General features: G+C 46.0%; 1 protein-coding gene and 1 non-coding gene across 4 annotated transcripts; one reads left to right on the forward strand and one right to left on the reverse strand.

Moving 5' to 3' along the window:
- Nucleotides 1-291: 291 nt before the first annotated feature.
- Nucleotides 292-25973, reverse strand: ADAT1 (adenosine deaminase tRNA specific 1). Of its 3 annotated transcripts, none has more exons than XM_039256422.1 (10): nucleotides 25959-25973; nucleotides 20710-20898; nucleotides 20348-20416; nucleotides 19192-19246; nucleotides 18606-18736; nucleotides 14749-15346; nucleotides 12277-12422; nucleotides 10456-10555; nucleotides 4005-4091; nucleotides 292-724 (listed from the first exon to the last, which is right to left on the reverse strand). In XM_039256422.1, the coding sequence occupies exons 2-10, from the start codon at nucleotides 20876-20878 to the stop codon at nucleotides 547-549; spliced, it is 1533 nt and encodes a 510-aa protein (XP_039112353.1). In that variant the 5' UTR covers nucleotides 20879-20898; nucleotides 25959-25973; the 3' UTR covers nucleotides 292-546. The 3 variants fall into 3 exon arrangements, with proteins under 3 accessions (XP_039112353.1, XP_039112354.1, XP_039112355.1); XM_039256423.1 differs by having other exon boundaries at nucleotides 656-1445; XM_039256424.1 differs by lacking the exon at nucleotides 292-724 and adding an exon at nucleotides 2950-3658.
- LOC120248220 lies at nucleotides 9005-9228 on the forward strand. The gene has a single exon (XR_005532527.1). It is a non-coding gene; the product is annotated as a small nucleolar RNA U89 (small nucleolar RNA).
- Nucleotides 25974-26439: the final 466 nt, after the last annotated feature.

Genomic DNA, 26439 nt, shown 5'->3' on the forward strand with positions numbered 1-26439 from the left:
TGATGAGGGTCCCCCCACCTCGAATATAGAACAAAATATTCTAAAATTATGGTGATGGTTGTGCAACTCTGTGGATATACTAAAAGCCACTAAATTGTATACTTTCAATGGGTAAATTTTATGGAATATAAATTAGATCCCAACAAAGCTGTTATTAAAAAACATTTAAAGCTATACAAGAATGAGAGGAGCCTGGCTGGCTCAGTCAGTGCAGTGTGTGACTCTTGGGGTCATGAGTTCAAGCCCTATACTGGGTGTAGAGACTACTTAAAAATAAAATCTTAAAAAAAAAAAAAAGCTATACCAAGATGCTAAAGAACTTTGAGAAGGGCTTTGGGTAATCCTGACGTGAAGATCTTCCCTTTCCATCAATAATTTAAGGAGCAGAGAGGTTGAGAGTTAAATATTAGATGTTGGTTAAAACAGGATTGGTGACTAGGTCTGCTGCTGATTTGCTATATGGCCTTTTGGACAGAACTGTTTGATTTGAAAGCCATTGACAACCTACTCAAACAGGCTTAACCAAAACAGTCATAGGAATTTATCTCACATACTTGGAAGTCCAGGGTGGGCACTGGCTTCAGGCATCCAAACAAGGTCATGGGAGCTGACTCTTTTGGTGGTTTCCTGTTTTACTGCCTTCGTTCTCAAGCTGGCTGCCTCTGTGTGGCGGCAAAGGCAGGCACAGACAGACAGTCCCACGATGCTGTGGCCCGTAGAGCTCCTGAACCGAGAGGAGAGAGCATCTGTCCTGCTCGCTCTCACAGTGGTGCCAGGATTGTACGGGGCTGCCTCACAACCTGAGAGCCGGGGAGTGAGGTCTGCTTCAACCAAGCCCCGTGGAAAGAGCAGGAAAGGATGGCCATCCAAGGGAAGAAGTGGCATTTGTCCACTATGCCAAGGGAGCCCTAAAACTTGCAGAGGTTCGAACACCATCTCAGCCCAAGAAATACTTGCCAGATCAATGCAAGAACGCACAAAGTGGAGCTACTGCAGAGTACCTTTAAGCGTCACAGTCCAAATTCTTATTCCATATTTTAGAGAAGCAATAACACACAAGTCAGGACAGATGCCAAGGGCATCAGCAAGATGAGGTTTTAGCAGAGAGAGATGTCAGTCAAGTATAGATAGTTCTGTGTTCCAGAATTCTGTCCATATTACACAGAAGAGATATGTCACTCTGGCAGATGGCAGACTTTTTTTCCTGACTCAGCCACAAGAAAAGCTAAGTCTTGTCCAGCACAAAGGAAGAAGCCGTCCAGTACAAGCAGCGGGAAAACACTCTGCTACCAGTGTTTGCAGTTTGCCCTTCTTATTTAAACTGGTGGTAGTCCGGTGGGTTTCTGATCCAGGATCCAAAGGCCTGCTTCCGGAGCACCCTCCAGGCTTCCTGGTAAGTAGACGCAGCCTCCTTGTACTCGTGGTACGTCTCCAGCGTCTGCGCCCTAATGCACACACACCAGCAAGCACACAGGTTCTCACTAATCAGCTCAACATGGGGGCCCACAGAGCGATCAGCTGGACAGACGTCTCACCAGAGACTAGGAACAGACCTAGGAACGGGAGATTTCGGTAGGCTTTCCGACAGCTACTCTCTCTCCAGTGTAGGAAATTCACTAGAAAGCAACATGGAGGGGCGCCTGGGTGGCTCAGTTGGTTAAGTGTCCGACTTCAGCTCGGGTCATGATCTTGTGGTCCGTGGGTTCGAGCCCCGCATCGGGCTCTGTGCTGACAGCTCAGAGCCTAGAGCCTGTTTCAGATTCTGTGTCTCCCTCTCTCTCTGCCCCTCCCCAGCTTGCGCTCTGTCTCCCTCTGTCTCAAAAATAAACGTTAAAAAAAATTTAAAAAGAAAAAAAAGAAAGCTATATGGATTGAAACAGGTGAGTAAAGGGGGCACCTGGGTGGCTTAGTTGGTTAAGTGTCCGATTCTTTTGCCTCAGGTCATGATTTCCTGGTTCATGAAATGGAGCCCCACACGGGGCTCTATACACTGACCATGTGGTCCCTACTTGGGATTCTCTCTATCTGCCCCTCCTCTGCTTGCACGCCAACTCTCTCAAAATAAATAAACATTAAAAAAAAAACCAGGTGAGAATAAACAATGCTAGTCTTGTCTGGTCCTCTCGGAATCAGGTAAAACAAGAATAACTACATTTTGGTTTATAGAGTTCTGGGAAATGGCTTCCTGCACAGTCCGTTTCCCTGTAAGGCTCAGATAAGGTTCACGGATGTCCCCTTGGTTTACCTATGATAGACCCTCAAACTCCCATTCTCTGTCTCATAATGACTAGCTGAACTCTTTCCACGCACACACCAATCTCGACAAAATTCTTGCTTCCCTGACCAACATTAGATACGCTTCTGTCCTTCCCCCAGACCCTGGGCTTTGACCCACCCGCAGCCTGGGCCAGCGTCACAATATGCAGTGACCTATTCTTAAAGGCCCCTCCTGACAACTGATCTCAAGAAAAGATGTTCCGTCTACTTGTCCCATCGCACCAGCTGCGCATCCCAGGCCCCCGTCCTCTTCTTTCCGGCTCTGCTCACCGCTGCCCCCGAAAGGCATACTCCCTCCGCCTGCCCTGGAGGCTTACAGACCTTAGGACTGGAGTGTCCTCACTGTCATCAGTCCTGCTGCTGCTGGTAACAGCCCCTGCAATGATCCTTTTGAGTAAAATCTCTCTTGACCTTAGTCCACGTTTGTTTTCACTGACACACAAAATGTACGGAAACCCCCTGGTTAGTGTGATTCATTTTTCCAGACAAAAAAAAGCAAGCAAAGTGACTACTGACCAAACTGACTGGAGCTCATCATTACCAACTGCAGTACGCAGGACGGCCACAACAAGCGGCCAGCCTCTTCAAATAGCCTCTTCTAGCAACGCCTTGGCTTCCCCCCTGCTGTACAATAAAGAATTTGGCTGGTCTTGTTGCCGGTTCCTGGGAGGCAACCTTCAAAGACTCAGGATTTCCCAAGGGACAGGAATGTCTTTGTTATTCGTGGCAGACCCCTCTGATCACACCTGAGTTTATACTTAGTGAGGTGACTCCTGGTGGGCCCTAGATAGATCAGGAAGGGGCTGGCCATGCCAGAAAGACTAACCACAGAGTAGACTTGGGTCTGTGATACCCGTCTGACCCTCCTGATGGGAGGCGGAGATGGAGAATGAGTTCAGTCACGTCATGTGGCCAGCGAGTCATTCAGGTGTATGTAATGAAACCACAGTGAAGGCGCTGGACACTGAAGCTTGGGTCCCCCTTCTGGTTGGTGATACACAGTAATGTGCTGGGAGGGTGACACATCCTGAGGACATAGACGCATTGTGTTTGGTACCCCCTCAGACCCTGCCCTGTGTGTCCCTTCTTTTAGCTGGTCCTGATCTATATTCTCCACAATAAAAAGTAACTGTAGGTACAGTGCACTCCTGAAGTTGAGCTGTTCCAGTGAATTAGTGAACCTAAGGGCGTAGCAGGAACCCGAGTGTGCAGTCAGTGGTCACAAGCGTAACTGGCTTGGGGGCCCTGGAGCTTGCATCTGGTGTACGAAGTGAGGGCACTGACCGTGAGTAGTTAAGTGCCTGAACTACCCACCCACCTGCCCCTGGAGTGGTTTTATACTTCTCTCCATTCCTGTCTGGGAGCAATTTCAGTCGTAAAGCTGCAGCAGAGAAACAGAGGAGTGATGTTCCTAACAGACTCTATTGCTCTCTAAGCACTCACACGTCCGCCCTGCTCTCTGCCTGGAGTGGGGAGAAGGGAGGGCCCGGAACAGGCTGAGCCCTAATCCCCCCTCAGTCTTCTGTAACCCTGCACCACCCATCCCGCACACCTCAGATCTGCATCTTTGGTCAGAGCCCAGGGGACAGAGGCACATGCGGGTAGCAACTAAGTGCCCACTGGCCTGTTAAGCCACCACTACTGCCAAAGCTTCCTGCCACTTGTAAACCAGAATTAAACCACAAGTCACCCTAAAAATGAAAAAAAAAATGGGTCAACAGCATCACCTGAGGGAGTCTGGCCACTGGTCCTCTGAAATGCTGCTTAGCAGTTTCTGAAATGATCTAAAGAGTTCCACTTTGCTGATTCGGGATCTGTTTGGAAAGAGAAGACAAAGATTTATCATGAGTGTTTGATATGTACCAGACCCCTGTCACAGACACCGGGATTCACGTGGTATCTTTTTTAAGTCTGAATGTGTAGGAACCCGCCTCCCATTTGTACCTGTTCTTTACATGAAGAAAATGTAGACCAGATTGGGGTGAGGTTAAAAAAACCTCATCTTCAGAAATGTCATCAGTAGTGAAATCATGAAGGTGACAGGCTCAAATGGGGTGATGACAGAGGTGAGATTACTAAATCTCACAGGACACAGGTCTCAGGACACCTGCCAGCCATGCTGGGCTACCTCCTCCTAAGGGAGCTGGCCTCGTGGGTGATGCCGCTCACAATGACACTGTGGTCACACAGACTCTAGGTTATCAAGTCCCCTTGGACAAGCACCCGAGACAGAGCCTCCAGACTCCCCCAGGGGCACTGTGGGCCTTCCTTTGCTTCTGACATGAAGCTTTGTGCAGGCCACAGCTCGGAACCATGAAGGAAGCGAGTGCGGATTCCTCACTGGCCCACCTGGGCCTTCCTGATTCGGCGCATCCGTGCTGCTGTGATCTGGACCATGTGTGCCTCTTCCTTTCCTTCCTGTACACAGTTCACAAGCTGATTCAGGGTAGGGAGATGTGTGTGCCAACAGGTGCTGTCTCATCTTTACACACCGTACCCTTCACCGTCCTCACAAACTGTCCACCTGAGCTTTCCATCAGCTCGGACCCCCGGGGGCCATAGCAGGTATATGTGTACTAGGGAAGTGTACAGTCTGTCAGAAAGTTCCTTCAGCTGGTGGGCACCTAGGCTATACTACAGCAATCACTGCTTCGTGGGGCCCTCCCGCTCTCCCTGGGCTTGAATGGGGCCTGTGTGGCTGCTGGCGCTTGGGAAAATAAGGTTCCTTTAATGTTAAAAAGAAAGTCCAAAGCCAAGAAACTAATGAAACTTAACTCACTAACAGATTAAAACAGAAATGCAATATAATTATGAGGAAAAAATATGCAGAGACGCATTTGTTAGAATTCAACATCCACAGAATGATTTAAAACCTCTTAGCAAACAAGGACTAGGAAAGATAGCATTTACGTTCATAAAGGGTGTCTATAAAGACCTATAGCAAATTCATGTCCTTAAAATCAAGAATAAAACAAGGGCATTGCTTTCACAGCTTCTGGAGACCAGATCTGTAAATGTTTCCAGCATTCTTCCCTCTGGAGGAACAAGCAGCACTTTCTCTTATGAATGTTTTTGGCCTAAGTCAATGGCCTTGTGAGAGACGCTACAGTATTATAGCTATAAAGACAGACGGGGGATGCTGGGAACCTCTCCTCTGCTGACCAAGAGCCACCTCCAGAGAAGAAAGACCTTTCTCAAGACCTAGTCAACAGGAGAACAGAGTGGCCATCCAAGTAATTCCTCTGTCAACGAGACCTACTCACTAATAACCGCTCACATCATCTATGGGGCACAACGATTCTCCTGAGGGCTGCGAGCTACAGCTTTCCAAGGAGCCCCAGTTCCCTGCAGCAGCAAGGATCGCGTTCTTGGATATCGGGTTCTTCCTGGTCAGTTGGTTGACACTGCTGGTTGGGGCATCAGAGAGCTCGGAAAACTGTACATACATAGACAATTTCTTTTTTTTTTTTTTTTTTTAATGGTTTTTTAAAATTTATTTCTAGGAGAGAGAGAGACAGCGTGAGCAGGGGAGGGTCAGAGGGAGACGGAGTCACAGACTCTGAAACAGGCTCCAGGCTCTGAGCTGGCAGTCAGCACAGAGCCCGACGCGGGGCTCGAACCCACGATCCGCGAGATCATGACCTAAGCGAAAGTCGGATGCTTAACCGACTAAGCCACCCAGATGCCCCAACCCAGTCCTATCTTTTAACATACTTAGGCACACAGGTTTTTTTTTTTTTTTTTAATCCCTCCCCCTTTTCTTTTTATAATTTAGTGAGCCATGTAATGATCTCTCCAGGATGCTCTGGGTTGGGGGTGAGGGGATGAGGATTTGCCACTTCAGGGAAAAGAGCGAAATAAAGCTTCTTAAGAATGAGGGTCTTTTACCTGGTGTCTGTTATCATCGTGTTGTTTGTAAAAGAACACGATGACTTAGGTGAAGTGTTTTCTTCTCGTCTTGTGTTAGTATATGAAATGTCTCTAACATCCCAGTCTGCGTTCATATGTCCCGCAGTTGTAAAGAAGGTGGTCTTAAGATGCCAGGGTGTGGGAATGAGCAGTGGGAAAACCTGCTCTCTCTCCAGCAGCTGTAAGTTGTTAGAATAAAAGAAATCCTGACTCTTCTGCACATAACATGAAGCTTCACTGGGCAACTGAAGGGGAAACCAATCTTAACAAGGAGTTTGCTGCGAGCTTGCACACATATGCTTTTTAAAAATTTTTTCTTAATGTTTACTTATTTCTGAGCGACAGAGCACGAGCAAGGGAGGGGCAGAGAGAGAGGGAGACACAGAACCTGAAGCAGGCTCCAGGCTCTGAGCTGTCAGCACAGAGCCCAGTGCAGGGCTTGAACCCACGAACTGTGAGATCATGACCTGAGCTGAAGTCGGACGCTTAAACCACTGAGCTAGCTAAGCGCCCCACATTTGCTTTCACATCTCACCATGTTCCTGGGTGATACATACTCCTAGTTACCCTTGCTTTGCTGTTGGGGAAACAGAGGCTCAGAGAAGTAAAATAATTCGCCCAAGATGTCACACACTGGGGAGAAAGGGAACGAGGAATTAAACATCAGTCTCTTGGACTGCAAAGCTTCTGCTCTTTCCCCCATACACTTCCTCCCTGCATGGAGTCTGCCTCCTAAATGGAGAGACATCTACAACACGGCAGGGACCTCAGATCATCTATTCCAATATCCCCATCTTACAGATATGGACACACGGAAGCCTGGAATGCAACCGGACATGTTCAAAGTCATGCGGGTAACTGGAGCCAAAGCGAGCTTGGGAATGCGAGGTACTCTCCATCAACAGAGAGCACTGACATATTGGGATAAGCTGGAGAATCAGCACTACAGGAATTTGAAGAGAGGATGGGAATTGTGAGTCAGAAGGCAGTGGTGGCTAAGCTGAGCCTTCAAGCTAAAAGAGGGTGTGGATTCCTAGGAAAGAAGAGCATTCAGACCTGAGCAGAGCACAAACAGGAGCCACAGTCAGGTGGGTGGGGCCAGGACAAGCTGCTGCTGACCTGTCACTACGGCAGAGCAGAGCCAGAACTGCAGGAAATGTGGTCCCTGTGAAGGCAGGACGTGCTCTGCTCACACACCCTGGTCTGTGGCTAAGGGCTGGTCCCCTGAGAGATGTAAACAGCGGCCTGAAGCTAGGAGGCCCCCAGGGAAAAACTGGCCCCAAAATCTCCACCCTGAACAAGTTTATTAATTTCACTCCATTCAACAGCCTGGGCTATCAGGACAGGGTCTGGGTCTGCAGACTGGGCCATCCGGACCCTGCTGAGTGGCTGCAAAGAACAAAACTTTCTTTTTTAAAGTCTAAAACTATGTAAGTTGTTATTGTTGTCTGTGTTGAGGCTGGCAAATTAAGCATATTAAAAAGAACAAACAAATCCACCTGTGAACTTTAATTACAATTTTTTTTTAAGGGAATAGTAAAGAAACGGAAAAGCAACTCAAGAGTGAAAAGTACAACAGTTGATCCTTGATTAACATGGGTTTGGACTGTGCGGGGTCCATGGACACAAGGATTTTTTTCAATAAATACAGTATTGTAAATGTCTTTTCCTTATGATTTCCTTAATAACTTTTTTTTTCTGGTTTGCTTTACGGTAAGAATCCAGTATATAATACCTACAACATATGAAATACATGCTATTCAACTGTTTGTGTTATCAGTAAGTCTTCTAGTCAACAGCAAGATATTAGTGGTTAAGTTTTTGAGAAATCAAAGTTATACATGGAATTTTCAATGGTAAGGGGGGGGTCAGAACCCACAAACTCCCCATTGTTCAAGGGTTAACTATACCGTAAATGGTGGAAATCCTACCAGAGTCACTCAGTGGCAGCTCAGTCCATCTAAGATGTAAATGCCTTTGGTGGAGAGGCTGTTTCCCTGGACCCCATCCCACGCACAGGCTATTGAAGACTACAGTGGCTCACTGGGAGGGAAAAGGAGAGTGGGATCTGCTGAGCATTTAGAAGAAGAAAAACCAGTAAGGCGGATGCATGAACCTTCAAACACACATGGAGTCTCAGGTCTAGCAGACTACATGTTCTACGTTTCAGTAGAAGCCAATATGAAGACACAAAGTCCTGCTTTCATGGTTCCCTTTCTGCCAGTCCAATCACTGTGGAGCTTCAGAAATGATTCTTGGCTTCCAAGCTTGACCTATGAAACCAGAATGCCTAGTGGTAAAGTCCAAGAATGTGTTGTTTTCAAAATCTTCCAGTGGAAAGAACAGTGTTTAAAAAAAAAAAAAAAGGTGGCAGGACAACTGGATATCCCCATTCAAAAGAGTGAGGGTGGACCCCTACCTCACACCTTACAGAAAAATTAACTCAACAGGGATCAAAGTCATCAACCTAATAGCTAAAGCTATAAACTGTGAGAAGAAAACAAAGCTAATCTTTGTGACGTTGAATCAGGCAGTGGTTTCTTACCCAAGACACTAAAAGCACAAACCATCCACGATACAAAGAGATAAAATTTGACTTCATCAGAATTTAAAGGACAATTTCAAAAAGTGAAAAGACAAGCCACAGAATTGAAGAAAAATATGTTAAAATACATCTGTGATAAAGGACAAGTATCCAGAATATATCAAGAAATCTTGCAACTCAATAATAAAAAGATAAATAAAACCAAGTTAAAAAATGGGCAAAGGATCAGAATAGATATTTCTCCAAAGAAGATATACAAAGGACAAATAAGTACACGATAAGATGCTCAACAGCAAAAGCAGCTCAAACAATTAGGGAAATGCACAGCAGAACCACAACGAGATAGCACTTCACACCCACAATGACTACAATTGGAGGCAGAGCCTCCAATTCTGCTGCTGTCTCCAGTTCCTGGCAGCTGCGTGTAGGGGGGCCCATAGGTGGGGACCGAAGTGGGACCAGGCATGAGCTATCTGAGTGCAACCTTGGATCTGACAGCCCAGAGAAGGGCTGGAGTAGGAAGGATGGGGCCATGGGTTGAGACCAAAAGTGGACCTTGTGTGAACCCTTAACCCCAGCCTGCTCACCTTGGAGAAGCCCCCAAAACCCCAGGCTATATCAAACTGCGCAAGATGCGGGCAGCCCAGAACATCTCCAAGACGACCGCCAAATCACAGCACCGTATCTATCTCACTGCTGACAACCTTGTCCCGAACCTACAGGATGTAAGGTTTACCCAGGCCAGTGACAGCCTCATCAAGGGTAGGAAATGTGCCTGGTGACCAGGAACCCCACCACCAGAGAAGTGGATCTGTCTCTCTCCTGGTTTTTGAGGAGCCATCTCGGGGTCCATTCCCCATCCTCCTCCCCAGTATCATACGATGGTCCCTTCTGCATCTGGCCTCCCAGCCCTTCTTGGATGAACAAATCCTGACCAATTTTGGGGGGAATGGTTTTGCTCCTCCCTGTGCTGGCTAGAGGCGTGGGAACAGTGTGATTTCTGAGTGATTTCCTACGGTGTTTGTTCCTCCCTCCAGGTCGGGAGGCTATAACTACTATCCCAGGAATTCTCAGTAAATTTTTATTTCTTAAGCTGGAAAAAAAAAGACAATAACGAGTGTTGTAAAGAGATGTAGAATAATTGAAACCCATACATTGCTGGTAGGAGTTTAAAATAGTGCAGCTACTGTGGGAAACAGTTTAGCAGTTCCTCAAAAAAGCAAAAGCCAAAAAAACCCCCAAAACTCCCAAGGTTATCCTATGACCTAGAAATTCTATTCCACCGTATACCCAAGAGAACTGAAAACATATGTCCTTCTCAAAGGTTCTATAAATGTTTGCAGCAGCATTATTCCCATAGCCCCAAAGTGAAATGACCCAAATGTCTATTGATGGAAGAATGGAGAAACAAAAAGTGGTCAGATCCAGACAATGGAATGTAGGAATGAAGGATGGATACACGTTATAACATGGATGAGCCTTGAAAACTTAGGCTAAGTAAAATAAGTCATATACTGTATGATTTCATGTAGTGAAATGTCCAGAACAGACAAATCCACATAGACATAAAGGAGATTCATGGGGTTGAAGAAGGGCATGGGGAATGACAGCCAGTGGGTGCAGGGTTTCTTTCTGGAGTGAATGAAACGTTCTGGAATTAGGTAGTGCTAACACTATCTAATGACTGCACAGCCACCATCTCCTTCTGCCCCAATATGCTGTACCTGGCCTGAAGGCACCTGATTCCTTTCTTTGTTGTTCCCTGTGGAAAGCCATTGGCAGTGACATCCAGTGGCTGCTCAGGAACTGCACTCCAGCTGATGGCTGTGAAAAGACAAGATTTTGAAGTTAAGACAGTTTAGTTTCCTGCGAACATCAGAGGGGTTTAACAAAAATATTTCCCTGCCTCTGCAGATTCATGAGAGTTGGATAGGACATCGGTCAATGGTTGCCACTCTGATGGATGGCCTCCAGAATATGGTATATAAAGTGGCTTGTGTTTCATCATCATCATCATCATCATCATTATAAAATCTAATAACCATTAAGCATTCATCATATACTGGACACACAGTAAATGCTTGAAATAGTATTTCTCATTTAATCTTGATAAAGCCCAATAAGGAAGGATAGATTTTTCCTTCACTCTTTAATCCCCATCACCTACTTTCCCCATCCTCCCTCAAGCCTCCCCTCTGGTAACCATCAGTTAACTCTATAGTTAAGAGTCATTTGTGGCTTGTGTCTATCTTTTTTCCCTTTATCGTTTGTTTCTTAATTCCACATGAATGAGATCATATGGTATCTGTCTTTCTCTGACTTATTTCACTTAGCATAATATTCTCTAGCTCCATCCATGCTGTTGAAAATGGCGAGATGTCATTTTCTTTTATGACTGAATAGTATTTCATTGTATATATACACCACCTCTTCTTTATCCATGCACCTGCCAGTGCATAATTTGGCTATTGTAGATAATGCTGCAATAAACACAGGAGTGCATGCAACCCTCTGAATTAGTGTTTTTGTACTTCTAGGTAAATACCCAGTAGTGTGATCAGTGGATCATGGGGTAGGTTTTATTTTAAATTTTTTTAGATTTTTTTTTAATGTTTATTTATTTTTGAGAGAGAGAGAGGAGGCAAAAAGGGAGATAGAGGATCCAAAGTGGGCTCTGCACTGACAGCAGAGAGCCTGATGTGGCGCTCAAACTCACAAACCATGAGATCACGACCTGAGCTGAAGTCAGATGCTTAACCGAATGAGCCACCCAGATGTCCCTATTCTTAAGTTTTTTGAGGAACTTCCATACTGTTTTTCATAATGGCCACACCAGTCTGCATTCCCACTAACAACAAGGTGGTTCCTTTTTCTCTACATCCTCGCCAACACCTGTTTCTTGTATTGTTGATTTTAGCCATTCTGACAGGTCTGAGGTGATAGCTCACTGTAGTTTTGATTTGCATTTCCCTAATGATGAATGACGTTGAGAATCTTTTCAGGTGTCTGTTGGCCATCTGGATGCCTTCTTTAGAAACATGTCTATTCATGTCTTCTATGCATTTTTAATTGGATTCCTTGTTTAAGAAATGATATTCTTGGGGCACCTGGGTGGCTCAGTCAGTTAAGTGTTGGACTTTGGTTCAGGTCATGATCTCACGGTTCGTGGGTTCGAGCCCCACGTTGGGCTCTGTGCTGACAGCTCAGAGCCTGGAGCCTGTTTCAGATCTGTGTCTCCCTCTCTCTCTGACCCTCCCCTGCTCACGCTGTCTCTCTCTCTCTCTCTCAGAGATAAATAAAACATTAAAAAATTAAAAAAAAAAAAAAAGAAATGATATTCTTATCTGAACACGCAGAACTTGGGGCTAAGACAGGACATAAGTTGCCCAGGGTCAAGGACAGCATGAAGCTGGCTCCCAAGCCCACACTATTGACCACTCAGGTAATAAACTGCCTGCCCAGGCTGGGTGGACATAGGCCCTCCCAGGCCAGCCCGTGGTCTGGGGAAAAGTCACTCCAGAGCAAGGGGAACGAGGACACCTTACCTGCGCCACAAGGGACAAGCCGGCCTGGGCTGTCAGCCCTTTTTGCCTGCACTGCGCTGCGGCTCTGTTCAAACAGTAAACCCGACTGCTGTATTGTCACTTCTTGCACTCCAAAGCCTTCAGGTAAAGCTGAGACGTTCTGACACCTGAATGTGAGGGAAAATGCATTCGGTTTAGGCCTTCTATTCGAAGAAGAGAGTATGAAGGACCGTGGACCACATCACCCCTGAGTCTTGGTGAGAGGGTGTAACAGAACAGAATCTAGATCATATGAACCTCATGGCTGGAGGAAGATCTCTTACCATCACTTTGAAGTGAAAACGGTGAACTGAGTCACCACTCCTTAGTGACTTTAGGGACTCTGAACTCTACTCCTGGTACCGGCTTTGAAGATTTGAAAAGCTTAAACAGAAATATTAACTTGTGGCATCTGCTTCCTAGGGAATCCTTCAAACACACCAGAAACCAAAACTATCCTATAATATAAAAGCTTCATTTTTACTTCTTGTATCTTTCACACAATCTACATGCCAACATGATGCTGCTTTGGAACTGAGCAGAGAGCAACTTTAAGGTCTCAGAATAGGGAAAGCATGGGAAACTCAGAAAATATCTTGCACACAGCGCCCAGAGTTGCCTTTTTTAAAGTTTATATATTTCTTTTGAGAGAGAGAGGGTGTGCATGCATGTGAGCATGAGTGGGGGAGGGGCAGAGAGAGAGGGAGGGAAAGAATCCCAAGCAGACTCCATGCTGTCAGTGCAGAGCCCGACGTGGGCCTTCAACTCATGAACTGTGAGATCATGACCTGAGCAGAAATCAAGAGTCTGATGCCTAAGTGACTGGGCCACTCAGCTGCTTCGGGTTTTCTCCCTCTGCCCTTCTTCCTGGCTTGAGCATGTTCTTTCTGTAAACTAAAATTAAATTTTAAAAAATCTTATTGGGGTATAATTTACATACCATAAAATTCATCCATTTACAGTATAAAATTTGGGGTGAGGGGCGCTTAGGTGGCTCAGTTGGTTGAGCGTCTGACTTCAGCTCAGGTCATGATCTCACGGCTCATGGGTTGGAGCCCTGCATTGGGCTCCGTGCTGACAGCTCAGAGCCTGGAGCCTGCTTCGGATTCTGTGTCTCCTTGTCTTTCTGCCCGTCCCCTGCTCATACTCTGTGTGTCTCTCTCTCAAAAATAAACATTAGAAAAATAAAGTGTAAAATTCAACATTTTTTTAAAGGATATTCACAGAATTGTGCCAATGTCACCACAGCCTAAGTTTACAACATTTCACCCCTTCAGTAAGAAACCCTGCACCTGTTGGCAATCACTCCACATCCCCTTCTCCAACCCCTGGCACCCACGAATCTACTTCTAGATTTACCCGTTTAGGACATTTCATTACATAAAATCATACACTCTGTGGCTCCTCTTAGCATGAAGTTTTCAAGCTCACCTGTGTTGCAGCTTGTATCTGGCCTTCACTTCTCTTTGGGGCTAATATTCCACCATAACTGTCTACCCCCTTTTGTTTATCTGGCTGACATACATTTGGGCTGTTTCACGCTTTGGCTACTGTGACCTACCTTGCTATGAACATTCATGTACAAGTTCTTATGTGGATGCATGTTTTCATTTCTCCTGGGTACGTACCTAGGAGTGGAATTAGTGGGTCACACCCTGCGGCTGCACCTTGGGCTCAGCCTCGGGGGGGCAGTACATCTGACACGACCGGCCTCCCCTCCAGCCATGGCCTCACCCTGCCCTCAGTTACCATAGCCATAATTAGGTCTGGCTGCCCTTCTTTAGGGAGGCTACACTTCAGTGATCATCCTGTGTCTTTAATCTTTTAAAAAATTAACACTGATGTTGACGGTTTTGAAAAATTATAATAGCAATATATATATGTACTGTAGAGAAATTAGAAAATAGAGTAATTGCAAAGAAGAAAAAAACACCCATAATATCACAACTCAGAGGTAATCATTCTAACAATTTGGTATATATTCGTCCACAATTTTTTTGTATGTGTATATATACTTTAAGACCAGGGATGCCTGGGTGGCTGAGTCGGTTAAGTGTCCGACTCTTGATTTTGGCTCAGGTTGTGATCTCACATCACAGTTTGTGGGTTTGAGCCCTGAGAAGAGCTCTGTGCTGACAGCATGAAGCCTGCTTGGGATTCTCTCTCTCTCTCTCTCTCTCTCTGCCCCTTCCCTGCTCATGTGTGCTCTCTCTTTCAAAATAAATAAACAAACTTCAGTAACCGTGAGATCATGACTTGAGGTAAAATCAAGGGTGGGACACCTAACTGCCTGAGCCACCCGGGGGCCCCAGTACGGATATCTTGGAGGCTCAACTGCCTGAGCCACCCAGGCACCCCCATACGGATGCCTTGAAGGCTCTCTGGACAGACATACTCCCAGACTGCTTCTCAGAAAGACTGTTCCACTTGAGCCCTCCCTGCCTGCCCGCTCACCTCCCAGTCAGAGCTCTCCGCATGGCTTCCTGGCTGTACGGGCACCTCCCAATGACCACAGCTGACAGGTAGACGGGCTCTTCTAGAAGGTGCATCAACAGTGCCCCCTGGCAACCGAGGACATTCCACCGTGCCAACTTGTCACTGCAGGACATGGAGCAGGTCCTGTCTCCCCGGCCGGGCTTCACCCGCAGCAACCCCACCTGGTGATATGCTGCACCAGGCTTCCCCGAGTCTCCAGCTTCTCCCGGCACACATTTGGCTCCAGTTCTATAAATGTCCACCACTTTGGCACCACTGGGGGCCATTCCGGTGACAGTGGCCAGTTCCTGTGTGGTGAGATTAGAGCTGCTGACAGTTGGTGGGTCTGGACCACTTTCCTGATTGTCTAAACTCTGACAGTGAGCCGCACCATCAGGAATCCCAAGCCTCATCCTTTTGGTCACAGGACCACCCAGGTCTTCACATTTCTTTTCATTTTCAGAAGTTTCCAGGTTACTATTGGCTTCTTCTGATGGCTTCTGGGCCCAACGTCTACTGACGGGACAGCAGGGCTGATCTTCAAACTCAAGCATTGGAATGATGGAGGCATCCCCACCTGCAGGAGAAGGAACCCCTTAAAACCAGTGGTTCTCAAAGTAAAGCCCCCAGGTCAGCCACATCAGCATCCTTTAGGAACTTGTGAGAACTGCAAATTCTTGGGACCCACAGTGGACCTGCTGAATTGGAAACTCTGGAGGCGGCACCCAGCGATGTGTGTTTTAACAAGCTCTCTAGGTCATTCTGATGCAGGCTCAAGTTTAAGAACCACTGTCTTTTTCATTATTATTTTTTATTTTTTTGAAGAGAGAGAATAGGGGGTGCCTGGGTGGCTCAGTTGGTTAAGTGTCCGACTTCAGCCCAGGTCATGATCTCACAGTTCCTGAGTTCGAGCCCCGCATCAGGCTCTGTGCTGACAGCTCAGAGCCTAGACCCTGACTGTAATTCTGTGTCTCCCTCTGTCTCTGCCCCTCCCCTACTTGCACTCTATCTCTCTCTCAGAAATAAACAAACATTAAAAAATAAATAAATAAATAAAGAGAGAGAAAAGGGGATATGGGCAGAGGGAGACAGAGAGAGAATCTTAAGCAGGCTCCACACTCAGCACAGAGCCCAACGAGGGCTTCTATTCCAGGACCCTGGAATCATGACATGAGCTGAAGTCAAGAGTTGGAAGCTTAACCGACTGAGCCACCCAGAAGCCCCACCAAGAACCACTGTCTTAAATGGAGTTTAATTCTATCTTCCAGCTGACCTGAGATCAATTAGGAAGACTTGCCCAAACTTCCTGAGTAAGAATCCTTTGCGGCTCTATCCTACTGAGACCCAGTGAGTTAGAAACGCCAGGGTGGGGGGGGATCTGGAAAACTGAAAATGTTAAGAACCTTGGTTTACAATAAGCACAGTTTCCCGAGTATATTCTGTGGGATGTTATCCCGTAAGTTGGAAAACCAAAGTGGGAGGTTGATTTCATGCTTAAATATGTTTGGCAAAGGGGTACCTGGGTGGCTCAGTCAGTTGGGCGTCGGACTTCGGCTCAGGTCATGATCTCACGTTCGTGGGTTCAAGTCCTGCGTCAGGCTCTGTGCTGACAGCTCAGGGCCTGGAGCCTGCTTCAGACTCCATATCTCCCTGTCTCTCTGACCCTCCCCCTCTCATGCTCTCTCTCTGTCTCAAAAATAAATAAGACATTAAAAATTAAAAAAAATACGTTTGGCAAAAATGTTCACAATTTCCCCACCTTGGAGATTTATGGGCATGTCCTCACAGTAAAGACTGCGGTGAATTATACAGCTGGCGTTTCCCTGTGCTAAGTTACAGATTTCTGACCTAACTCTGTGCTTAAACAGAATCAAAGAAAACCAGAGGTTAGTTAAAAGCACAGCTTCCCCATGAGAAAGGAGCTCCTTCTTCAAACACTAACCTAAAGCATGTTGTTCTTCTAATGCATGTAAATAATACATTTGTAGTCTTTAGACCTAAGAGTGGAAAAGGCAAGAGAGGTAGATGTGGGCGTGTTGCCAGAAAGACTGGCTGGCAGGCTTCCAGAGGCCTCACAAGGTGACAGTGACTTTGGAGAATGAACTGGGGCCCACCTCCCACTCAGAAAGCTCGGAGATTTGATATGCACGGATGCCTAAACTCGAGAGGCTGACTCATGCTAATCAAACTCACAAGTAAGGGCCGGAAGTAGCTAACCCAGGCACCAAATTATCAACCAGCAGTGAGGAATAAAAGCCAAGGGAGCCGGACAGTCACATTCTCCAGGTAGTGTACTTTTCCTCTTGCAGACAAACCATGCACGGGTGGACATCACATTTGAAAAGATTACCCATGAGCCCAGGGCAGTTAGACCCATGGTTCTAGATTTTGATTTCATAGGCCAGTAAAATTTCCAACAGACTTTAAGATCAACAGATTACTTTGTATTCCATTAATTAAGATCTTTCAAAATCCTAATTACCACTATTAAAAATAAAATAAAAATCTCATAACCTTCACATAGAAAGAAATTAGCTTCCTGAAAAACTCATTATATAGTCCTGATGTTTCCCATCTGGCTACAGGGCAGCGTGTGGTTTATGTGGTTTGATTAGGCGGTCAGGCTAGCTGTGATCTGCAGAGGCTTCTCTCTCCATGATAAGGCTATGCCTGCCACTGGAGCAGCCAAGCCCTGGCTACTCAAAGTGTGGTCCACAGGCCAACACCACTGGCGTTGTGGGGATTTGGTTAGAAATGCAGACCCTCAGGCTTCATTCCAGAACTAACGAATTTCAATCCATGTTTTATTAAGATCCATGATTGGGGCACCTGGGTGGCTCACTTGGTTAAGCATCCGACTTTAGCTCAGGTCATGATCTTGCAGTTTGTGGGTTTCAGCCCCGCATTGGGCTCTGTGCTGACAGCTCAGAGCCTGGAGCCTGTATAAGACTCTGTGTTTCCCTCCCTCTCTGTCCCTCCCCTGCTCACGCTCTGTCTCTCCAAAATAAATAAACATTAAAAAAATTTTTTTAAATTAATATCCATGGGTGATTCATATGCATATTATTGTTTGAGAAGCACTGAGTTAGGAAACATCCTTTGGTTGGACCAGGGCATCCACAGCTAACAAGAAAGCATGGGTGAGGCCTGCCTACCTCACTCTGCATGTCATTTTTCTGGCCTTTGACTCAACTAATTCTTTTCTGATAGACTCATTCTTTCTTAAACTATATTACATTTTTGATTTGAATTGCTGTCTACAGAGGGTAGAAATTATTCTCAGTTTTCTAGACAAAAAAAGAGTGGCCACCCCCAGGTCATGTCTGGTTTTCCTAATAAAACCATAGCACCGGAACATCTCCTTATAACTCATCAAAATTTAACTTAACTAATCATGACTGTCTACATTCCCTAAAAGACTCTTTGAGGCTAAGCCAGGGGCCAGTCTTACTCACTGCTATATACCCAGTGTGTCATACTGTATGTCACAAGTAGTAGAAAACATCTGTTGAATGAATGAATGAATGAATAGAATGAGTTTCAGCATAAATCTCTATAGAACTCAAGGCTTTGGATTTCTAAGCCCTATTGCTGGTTTCAGACCTTGTGTGTTTTAGGCTTCACAATCCTGATTGGGAACTGAGAACTGAAATGCCTTTCCTTGGTAGAGAAGGGATTAGGCACAATGGCCTGTTCAGAAAAAGGCACTGTCCACTGGTTGTAGCTACACTTCAGCCAGAAGAGCTATTTTTTGAAATGTATGAATAAGACATGAATAAGACAAACATCAAGAAATATACAATATAACATTCATTCAAAGCCTTGAAGATACTTACAGGGTGTATGGCTGGAGAAAAACACAAACAAGAGGCCTGGTCTGAGTTTCCACAGCCCTCTCTGAGTTCCAGGGACAAAAATGCTATCCTCCTTCAGGGAGGCCGCCAAGTGGAGCTGATGGAGAAGGTACCTAACAGGGTGCAAGATGTTATCAGAATGAACAACCAATCACTGAGGTAAAGGGAAAGACTGGCTGGGTGATTTTCTAAGAAAGAAAGAGCTACTGCAGACCAATGGGACTGGCACTGGAATCTGGAATTACGAGAATGGTCTAGACCAGTGAGTCTCAAAATGTGGCCCTTGTACCAGCAGATCAGCATCGTCTGGAATTTGTTAGAAATCCAATCTGGACCTGCTGAATCAGAATCTCTAGGGGTGGGCCCGGTGATCTGGGTTTTCACAAACCTAGGTAATTCTGATGCACTTTGGGCATGAGAACCACTGCGTAGACCAGTACTATTCAAGGTGTAGTTCACAGACTGACAAGGTCAGTATTACTTGAGAGCTTATTAGAAATGCAAGTTCTGGGACCCCCCCCCCCACCGATGGCAGGCTGAATCGGATTGTCTGGGAAGGTGGCTTTACCTTTGGAAACTCCTCCTGGCTATGACCTCAGCATGGCTATCATTGAGGATGTCTCCTGTGACAAAGACAGGACACTAGTGAAGACATTTAGAGCCTGGCCCTGCCTCCTAGAAGCAGAACACAGCGATGTCCCCCAGCGGCCAGGATGGCCACAGAGCCCCTCAAGGACTCTGTCAAAGAGCACTGCAACGATGGCAGTGCAGGGTTTTCTCAACTCAGCACTACTGTACATTTTAGGTTAAAAAGTTCTTTGCTGTGGCGGTCTGTTCTGTGGAAATGTAGGATGCTTAGTAGCATTCCTGGCCTCTACCAGAGGCAGGTAGCACAGCATCCCCCTCCCCTAGTTTTGACAACTGAAAAGATCTCCAGCCATTGCCAAATGTCCTCTGGGGGCAAAATCTCCCCAGAGCCAGGAACTACTGATTTATAGGAAGACTGGAGGCCAAGTCTTTTGTACTCTGGTATCGCACTTGTTCTTGTGGTGATATGATTTCATCAGATTCAATCCATGTTGGTCCCGGAACACAGGAGGCAAGGCTAGGAAAATGGGGAAAGCAATCTTGAGAGGGAATCTGTTAACTGGAAGCAGAGGTGGAGATGCCAGATCTCTAAGGGATTTCCATAATCTTGTTGGTGCCCAAATCTCCATTTGATTGCTTGTGGAGGCTTCAGATATAATGTGGAGCTGCTAAGTCTGGGGAACTTTTGGTCTGAGCATGAACATACTGGCCAAATTTCAATCTACTCAGAAAGCAACGTTCCTGGAGGCCTTTGCTTTCACAGTTTATTTCATGCTTCAAATGAATTCTATGGGGCACCTGGGTGGCTCAGCCAGTTAAGCCGCTGATTCTTGATTTTGACTTAGGTCATGATCTCACGGTTCATGAGATCGAGCCCTGCATAGGGCTCCGTGCTGACAGTGGGGAGCCTGCTTGGGATTCTCTCTCTCTCCCTCTGCTCCTCTCCAACTCAGGCATACATTCTCTCTTTCTCTCTCTCAAAATAAATAAACTTAAAAACAAATGAGTTCTGTTCTTCCATCTGGAGTGATAGTCAGTGGGAACATAAAGGTCGGCCACCACAGCAGTATGGCCCCTTTGCGGAGAAGAGGAGAAGACAACATAGACGGGGGTTTCCAGACCCCACTCGGGCTTACCGCTCTTCCTCATTTTGGACTGGCCTATGCATTTCGTTCCTGTTCCCATCGAGACAACTTCCTTTGTCACTGAGGGGAAAAGAACGAATCATGAAGTGAGCTCTCATGATGTGAACGGTCCCCCATGCTCAGGTTTCGTGTCTGCACATTCCTCCAGAGCATTCGTGCAGGCTGACCCAGCCTAGGGCTGTGGTTCCAGCACAGCCATCTCCCACCATGGGAGGGACCGTGGCACCTGGTGGAGCGCAGGGGAGCATTCGCACCACTGCAGCTGACCCAGCCAGGACTGTCCCTGCATGGCCGGGAACAATTCTGCCATCTCTGACAGGGAGAGGGGCCATTCGGAGGTGGAAAGGTCTCACCTTGTACCGGTTTGTTAGCGCCATCACAGGCTTGCTCAGCGGCAGGCTGTATCTTCACCACAGCTGCTAGTAACGTCCACTCACGGCTGGGCTCGGGCTTCCCCTGCTTGGGCAGCCTGGTCCGGTAGTGCTCGTAACACAGCCGCGCAATCTCGTCTGCGGTCCACATGGTCTCGGTTAGCGCTGAGCCTGATCAAAAACCGCAACCATCAGAAGTACAGAAAGGATAACCAATACAAGGTGCTACAACTTGCCGGGGTGCTTCAACAGGCTTTCAGGGTGGCCCAGCCGCGTTCATGCTGAGGTTTCTCTATCTGCAACTTCAACGGTCACGTTCTACTACGTCCCTTTTTCATTTTTTTTTTTAAAGTTTATTTATTGAGAGAGAGGGAGACAGTGCACACCAGTGAAGGAGGGGCAGGCAGAGAAGGAGAGAGAGAACCCCAAGCAGGCTCCACACTTGAAGTGCAGAGACCAAAACGGGGCTTGAACTCAGGAACCATGAGCTCACAGCCTGAGCCAAAGTCAAGAGTTGAGCACTTAACCAACTGAGCCACCTAGGCGCCCGTTCCCTTTTCATGTTTAAGGAAAGATCAAAGAATCCCAAATCCCACCACCCCCAGAAGACACCCTATTTCTTAAAGCTGTTTTTTTTTAAATGTTGGATATCTGACATGAATCTATGAATCTGAACCTACTACTCAAAATAAAAGCACATGAGAGGGAAGCATTCTCATTACTCCAACTTTCATTTGGAAAGTAAAGTAGTTCGTTTGCACGTAAAATACTGCAGACCTTAGCTGGTGCTGGGAGCCGCACTGGCCTTGTTGGATAACACAGTCACAGAGCGGAAATGGCAGCGTTTGCACAGCTCCTGCCATGAGAAGCGAAAACCGGTATCTCCTTCTGCTACTACTGGCTCATGTTGGAAATGAGCCTGCTGGTATTGACCAGGCCTCACAATATTCCAGATCAGACCGATATTCCCCACACAGATACCTCATGAGAAAAGGCATATTCCTGCCCCTACAAAGGAGAATTTTAGATAAAAGTACTGTAGATATTTGTCAAAAGGCTCTTCCTATGGGCCTTGCAGATCCAAGACATACGTAATAAAGGGGGTTAAGAACACAAGAGTTACAATTAAATCTGGCCCGGAGACAAAGAATCTAATTTAGAGATAAAGAACAGATAAGGGCAGAACATAAGTTAATACATATGCCTTTGCTAATTGGTGATGTCCCTTCCCTAGGGCCTACATTCTACAAATACCTTCCCTTACACTGGCATCTATTATAAGAATGGGTAAGAGTAGTTAAAACATAAACCCAAATACTAAGGCTGACACATTTAGGGCCCCCATGGTGTTTACACATTCAGCATCAAGTAAAAAAGTTTGCACAGGCAACCTATTAACCAGCTCAAACACATTCTTCCTCTTGTGAGCCAGACAGAATGGCTCCTAGCCTATCTATATGCAACTTAACTTATGATTTCAACTTAGTGTACTGACTTAAACAAATGTGTATGTTATCCTGTTTTTCCCTGTTATTTTCTTAGTTGGAAGATTTACTCAACCTCATTATGATTGGGGTAGTTCTGCAAGAATCCTTCTGTGAAATCTGTTTCTGTACACTTTCCAAAGCATCTTATCACAGAGAATTATCCATCGTAAAAATTCCATTTTCTGATGTCATGTTATCACTTGACCTATAAATAAAGACACCAAAACCGACAGGACAGAGATGCCTGCCTGGTGATTAGAAAAAATCTTGGGGCTCTCTCATCACTCTTTCGCCGACACCGTCCATCCTTCAGGGACCCCTGGACTGGCTAGAGCTGGAATCCGGCAAGCTGGCAGAGGTTTATCTTTCTGGGCAGATGTTCTTTTCCACCCTCTTTCTCAGACATTTTATTTTTCTTTTCTCTGCCTTCTCCCCACCTCCCAGCAGAATGACTCTTCCTCCCTCTAGTAAATCTCCAATGATGCCCCCATCAAGAAAACAACTCTTTAATTTCTTCTATAATGTTTTATGAGGCAGAAGGGAGAAGTGACAAAGCCCAGAGCTTTCTAACCAGTCAAGTATTCTCCTTGTAGGAGTATGTGCTAGAGTGTGGACTTTGGAGTTACCCTTCTTGGGTTCTAATCCTAGCTTTGCTACCAGTTGTGTGATATTAGGTAGAGGACTTAATCTGTTTATCTGTTAAAACAGAGATAACAGTAGAATTTAATCTATGGGCTATTTTGAGGATTAATTTTTATAAAAACCAATTGCTGGGGTGCCTGGGTGGCTCAGTCCATTGGCTTCCAACTTCAGCTCAGGTCATGATCTCACAGTTTGTGAGTTCAAGCCCCATGTTGGGCTCTGCAGATGGCTCAGAGCCTGGAGCCTGCTTTAGATTCTGTGTCCCCCTCTCACTCTGCCCCTCCCCCACTCATTCTCTCTCTCTCTCTCTCTCTCTCAATAATAAACATTAAAAAATTTTAAAAAATCAATTGCTACAATATTTCTTTTTTCGTTTGTTTGTTTACTTTTGAGAGAGAGAGACAGAGCATGAGTGGGGAGGGGCAGAGAAAGGGAGACACAATCCAAAGCAGGCTCCAGGCTCCGAGCTGTCAGCACAGAGCCCGACGCGGGGCTTGAACCCACAAACTGTGAGGTCCTGACCTGAGCTGAAGTCGGATGCTTAACCAACTGAGCCACCTAGGTGCCCCTCAATTGCTACAATATTAAGCATAATTAATGTCAACTGTGATTAATATTCCAAAAAGGAACATTTCATGTTGCTAAATGATTTGTCCTAAGCTCCTTGGGGTGCACTGCTGTAACAACAATGTAAAGCCATGAATAAAAAAAAAAAATCATTAAGCTGATTAGATTTGAGAGGCTACTTTGGACTTAAATGTATGAAAAGCTTCTTAGCAGAAAATGAGATCATATGGTGACGGATATAGCTAACCATGAAAAAAAGGGTTTGAGTCCCAATGCATGCAACTTCTGAAAATTATGAGTTCCCTGCATTGGGTCAAATTAATTAAACAAGGAGGCTATTAGATTGATGTGGCTGTGGTGGTCTATTTAAGCAAACCATGCTCTAAGTGTGTACATGCTTCTAGATTACAAAAGCAAAATGCTAAAGAAAACCAACGACTAACAGCCACCTATAAATATAGCCACCTTTAAATAGCCACCTTTAAAATATAGCCAATCCTAGTATCCAAAATCTATAAGGAACTCAGCAAACTCCACACCCGAAAAACAAATAATCCAGTGAAGAAATGGGCAGAAGACATGAACAAACACTTCTCCAAAGAGGACATCCAGATGGCCAACAGACACATGAAATGATGCTCAGCATCCCTCATCATCAGGGAAATACAAATCAAAACAACACTGAGATACCACCTCATGCCGGTCAGAGTGGCTAAAATGAACAAATCAGTAGACTAGATGCTGGCGAGGATGTGGAGAAATGAGCACCCACCTATACTGCTGGTGGGAATGTAAACTGGTGCAGGCTCTCTGGAAAACAGTGTGGAGATTCCTAAAAAAATGAACAATAGAACTCCCCTATGACCCAGCAGTAGCACTGCTAGGAATCTACCCAAGGGATCCAGGAGTGCTAATGCCTAGGGGCACATGGACCCCAATATTCATAGCAGCACTCTCCACAATAGCCAAAGCATGGAAAGAACCTAGGTGTCCATCAACTGAGAAATGGATCAAGATGTGGTTTATCTACACAATGGAATACTACACGGCAATGAGAAAGAACGCAATCTGGCCATGTGTAGCAACATGGATGGAACCAGAGGGTGTTATGCTGAGTGAAATAAGTCAGGCAGAGAAGGACAGATACCATATATTTGCACGTATAGGTGGATTAGGAGGAAGCTAATGGAGGACCATGAGGGAGAAGGGGAAAAATAGTGGGGGAAAGGGAGGGAGGCAAACCATGGGGGACTCTTGAATGCTGAGAGAACAAACAGGGCTGATTGGGTGGGGGAGAGGGGAAGGGGGGAGATGGGCATGGAGGAGGGCACTTGTTGGGATGAACACTGGGTGTTATATGGAAACCAAGTTGACAATAAACTAAGAAAAAAATACAGCCAATCAAACACTTTCCTTTCTTGCTGCACTTTATTATGTCTCTCTTCTAGTTCTGATCTGCTGAGTGCTCCTAACCATTTTTGGTTTGGTTCTAACTGGAATTGATTTTTGTTCAAAAACTCTAAAAGTTTTAATACGCTTGTTTATCTTTTAAGAGTTACAATGTGGAGGCCTGCTGCTGCTATAAAAAGTCATGGTAAATCAGACCACAGTGATTTGAAAAAACAATTTGGCAGGGACATAAATTGTGCCTTTTAAGTAAGAGAACCAGCACGTCATGTATGTTCTGAAGGAAAAGAAAAGCATGGGAGATCCCAGAATCCTCCATTTGGAAGGAACTTTTTCCCTCTCATTTCGGGGGGAAGTTGGGATGGGGGGGGATAACGGCCATCACAAGGCAATCAACCTGAAATTAAACAAGAGGCACATACCACCAACCATAATAGCCAGGGAAAGCCAGAACTTGCCAGAAGTAACATCGACTCCCTAAGATGATGCAGCCCAGAACTGTAGCATCATCTCAATCACGAGGTTGTATGAATGAACGTGCACAGCAGTTGAAATGAATAAAAGTTTTGCTAAACTTGGTCCACTAAAATTCAAATACATTCTCCTGTATCTTGAGTAACTTCATAGGAAACAATAGCTCAGTTAAACAGGCATTTCTTTGCCCACAAGATCGCACATTACAACAGTTCCAAGTAGCGTTAAGAATTCTCAAGAAAAGTTAAAGCAGGTCGGTTGCCAGGGGAGAAACGGCTTTCGCCTTCGGCTCCCCCTCCTCGGTCTGCTCTAGAACCGGGGTGGCACCCATTGTGCAAGTTACGGGAGAGGTTCTGGGCCTGAGAAGCAGAGACAATGCGCACGCCTGCCTCCTCTTGTGGTGTGGACGCTCCCGCGAGGCCACACACCCGACGCCCACCCACAGCGGACACGGGCACTTCCGGGAAACCAGCCGCTCTTTCCACGTGACGCGCGCCACGGGAAGAACGATCCTCACGACCGCTTCGGACCCAACATGGGCGGGGGAAGTCAGACCGAGGGCAGCTCACCCAGCAGGCTTGGGGCCCCTCTTCCCCCACATTTGCGCGCCCTCCACCCTGCTACCCTACCACCTCCCAAATGCTCCCCTCCCACCTCCAAGGTGAGCGCCCAGGGAGGGCGCGAGGAGAAGAGCTCGGCGTAGCGGACGTGACGTCACAAAAACCCGCTCTTCTAGACCCCACCCCTAAAGGCACGCAGTGCACACTGGCCATTGTAGTCCCGCTGGGTTGGAGCCGGAGACTGTTGAACAGAGGCTTAGGAATCCAGCCTGTTGGAGCGTAGGTACCGGTGAAATGGTCTGATGATGTGATGCAAGGAGTAGAATGATGCCGTATCATGGAACACTAGTCTGAATTTCTGTCTAAAATAGCGCTGTCCAACAGAAATATAATTTAAGCCAGATAGTGTAAAATTTTCTAATAGTTACGTTTAAAAAAGTAAAAACTAGGTGCAATTAATTGTAGGCATATATTTAGCCCAATATGTCCAAAGTATTATCATTTTAGCGTGTAATCAATATTTTAAAAAATCGAGATATTTTACAGTTTTTTTCATACCTAAGTTTAAAATATGT

Source organism: Hyaena hyaena, unplaced genomic scaffold (assembly GCF_003009895.1).
Source record: "Hyaena hyaena isolate Hyena2069 unplaced genomic scaffold, ASM300989v1 scaffold_584, whole genome shotgun sequence".
Classification (NCBI taxonomy): Eukaryota; Metazoa; Chordata; class Mammalia; order Carnivora; family Hyaenidae; genus Hyaena; species Hyaena hyaena.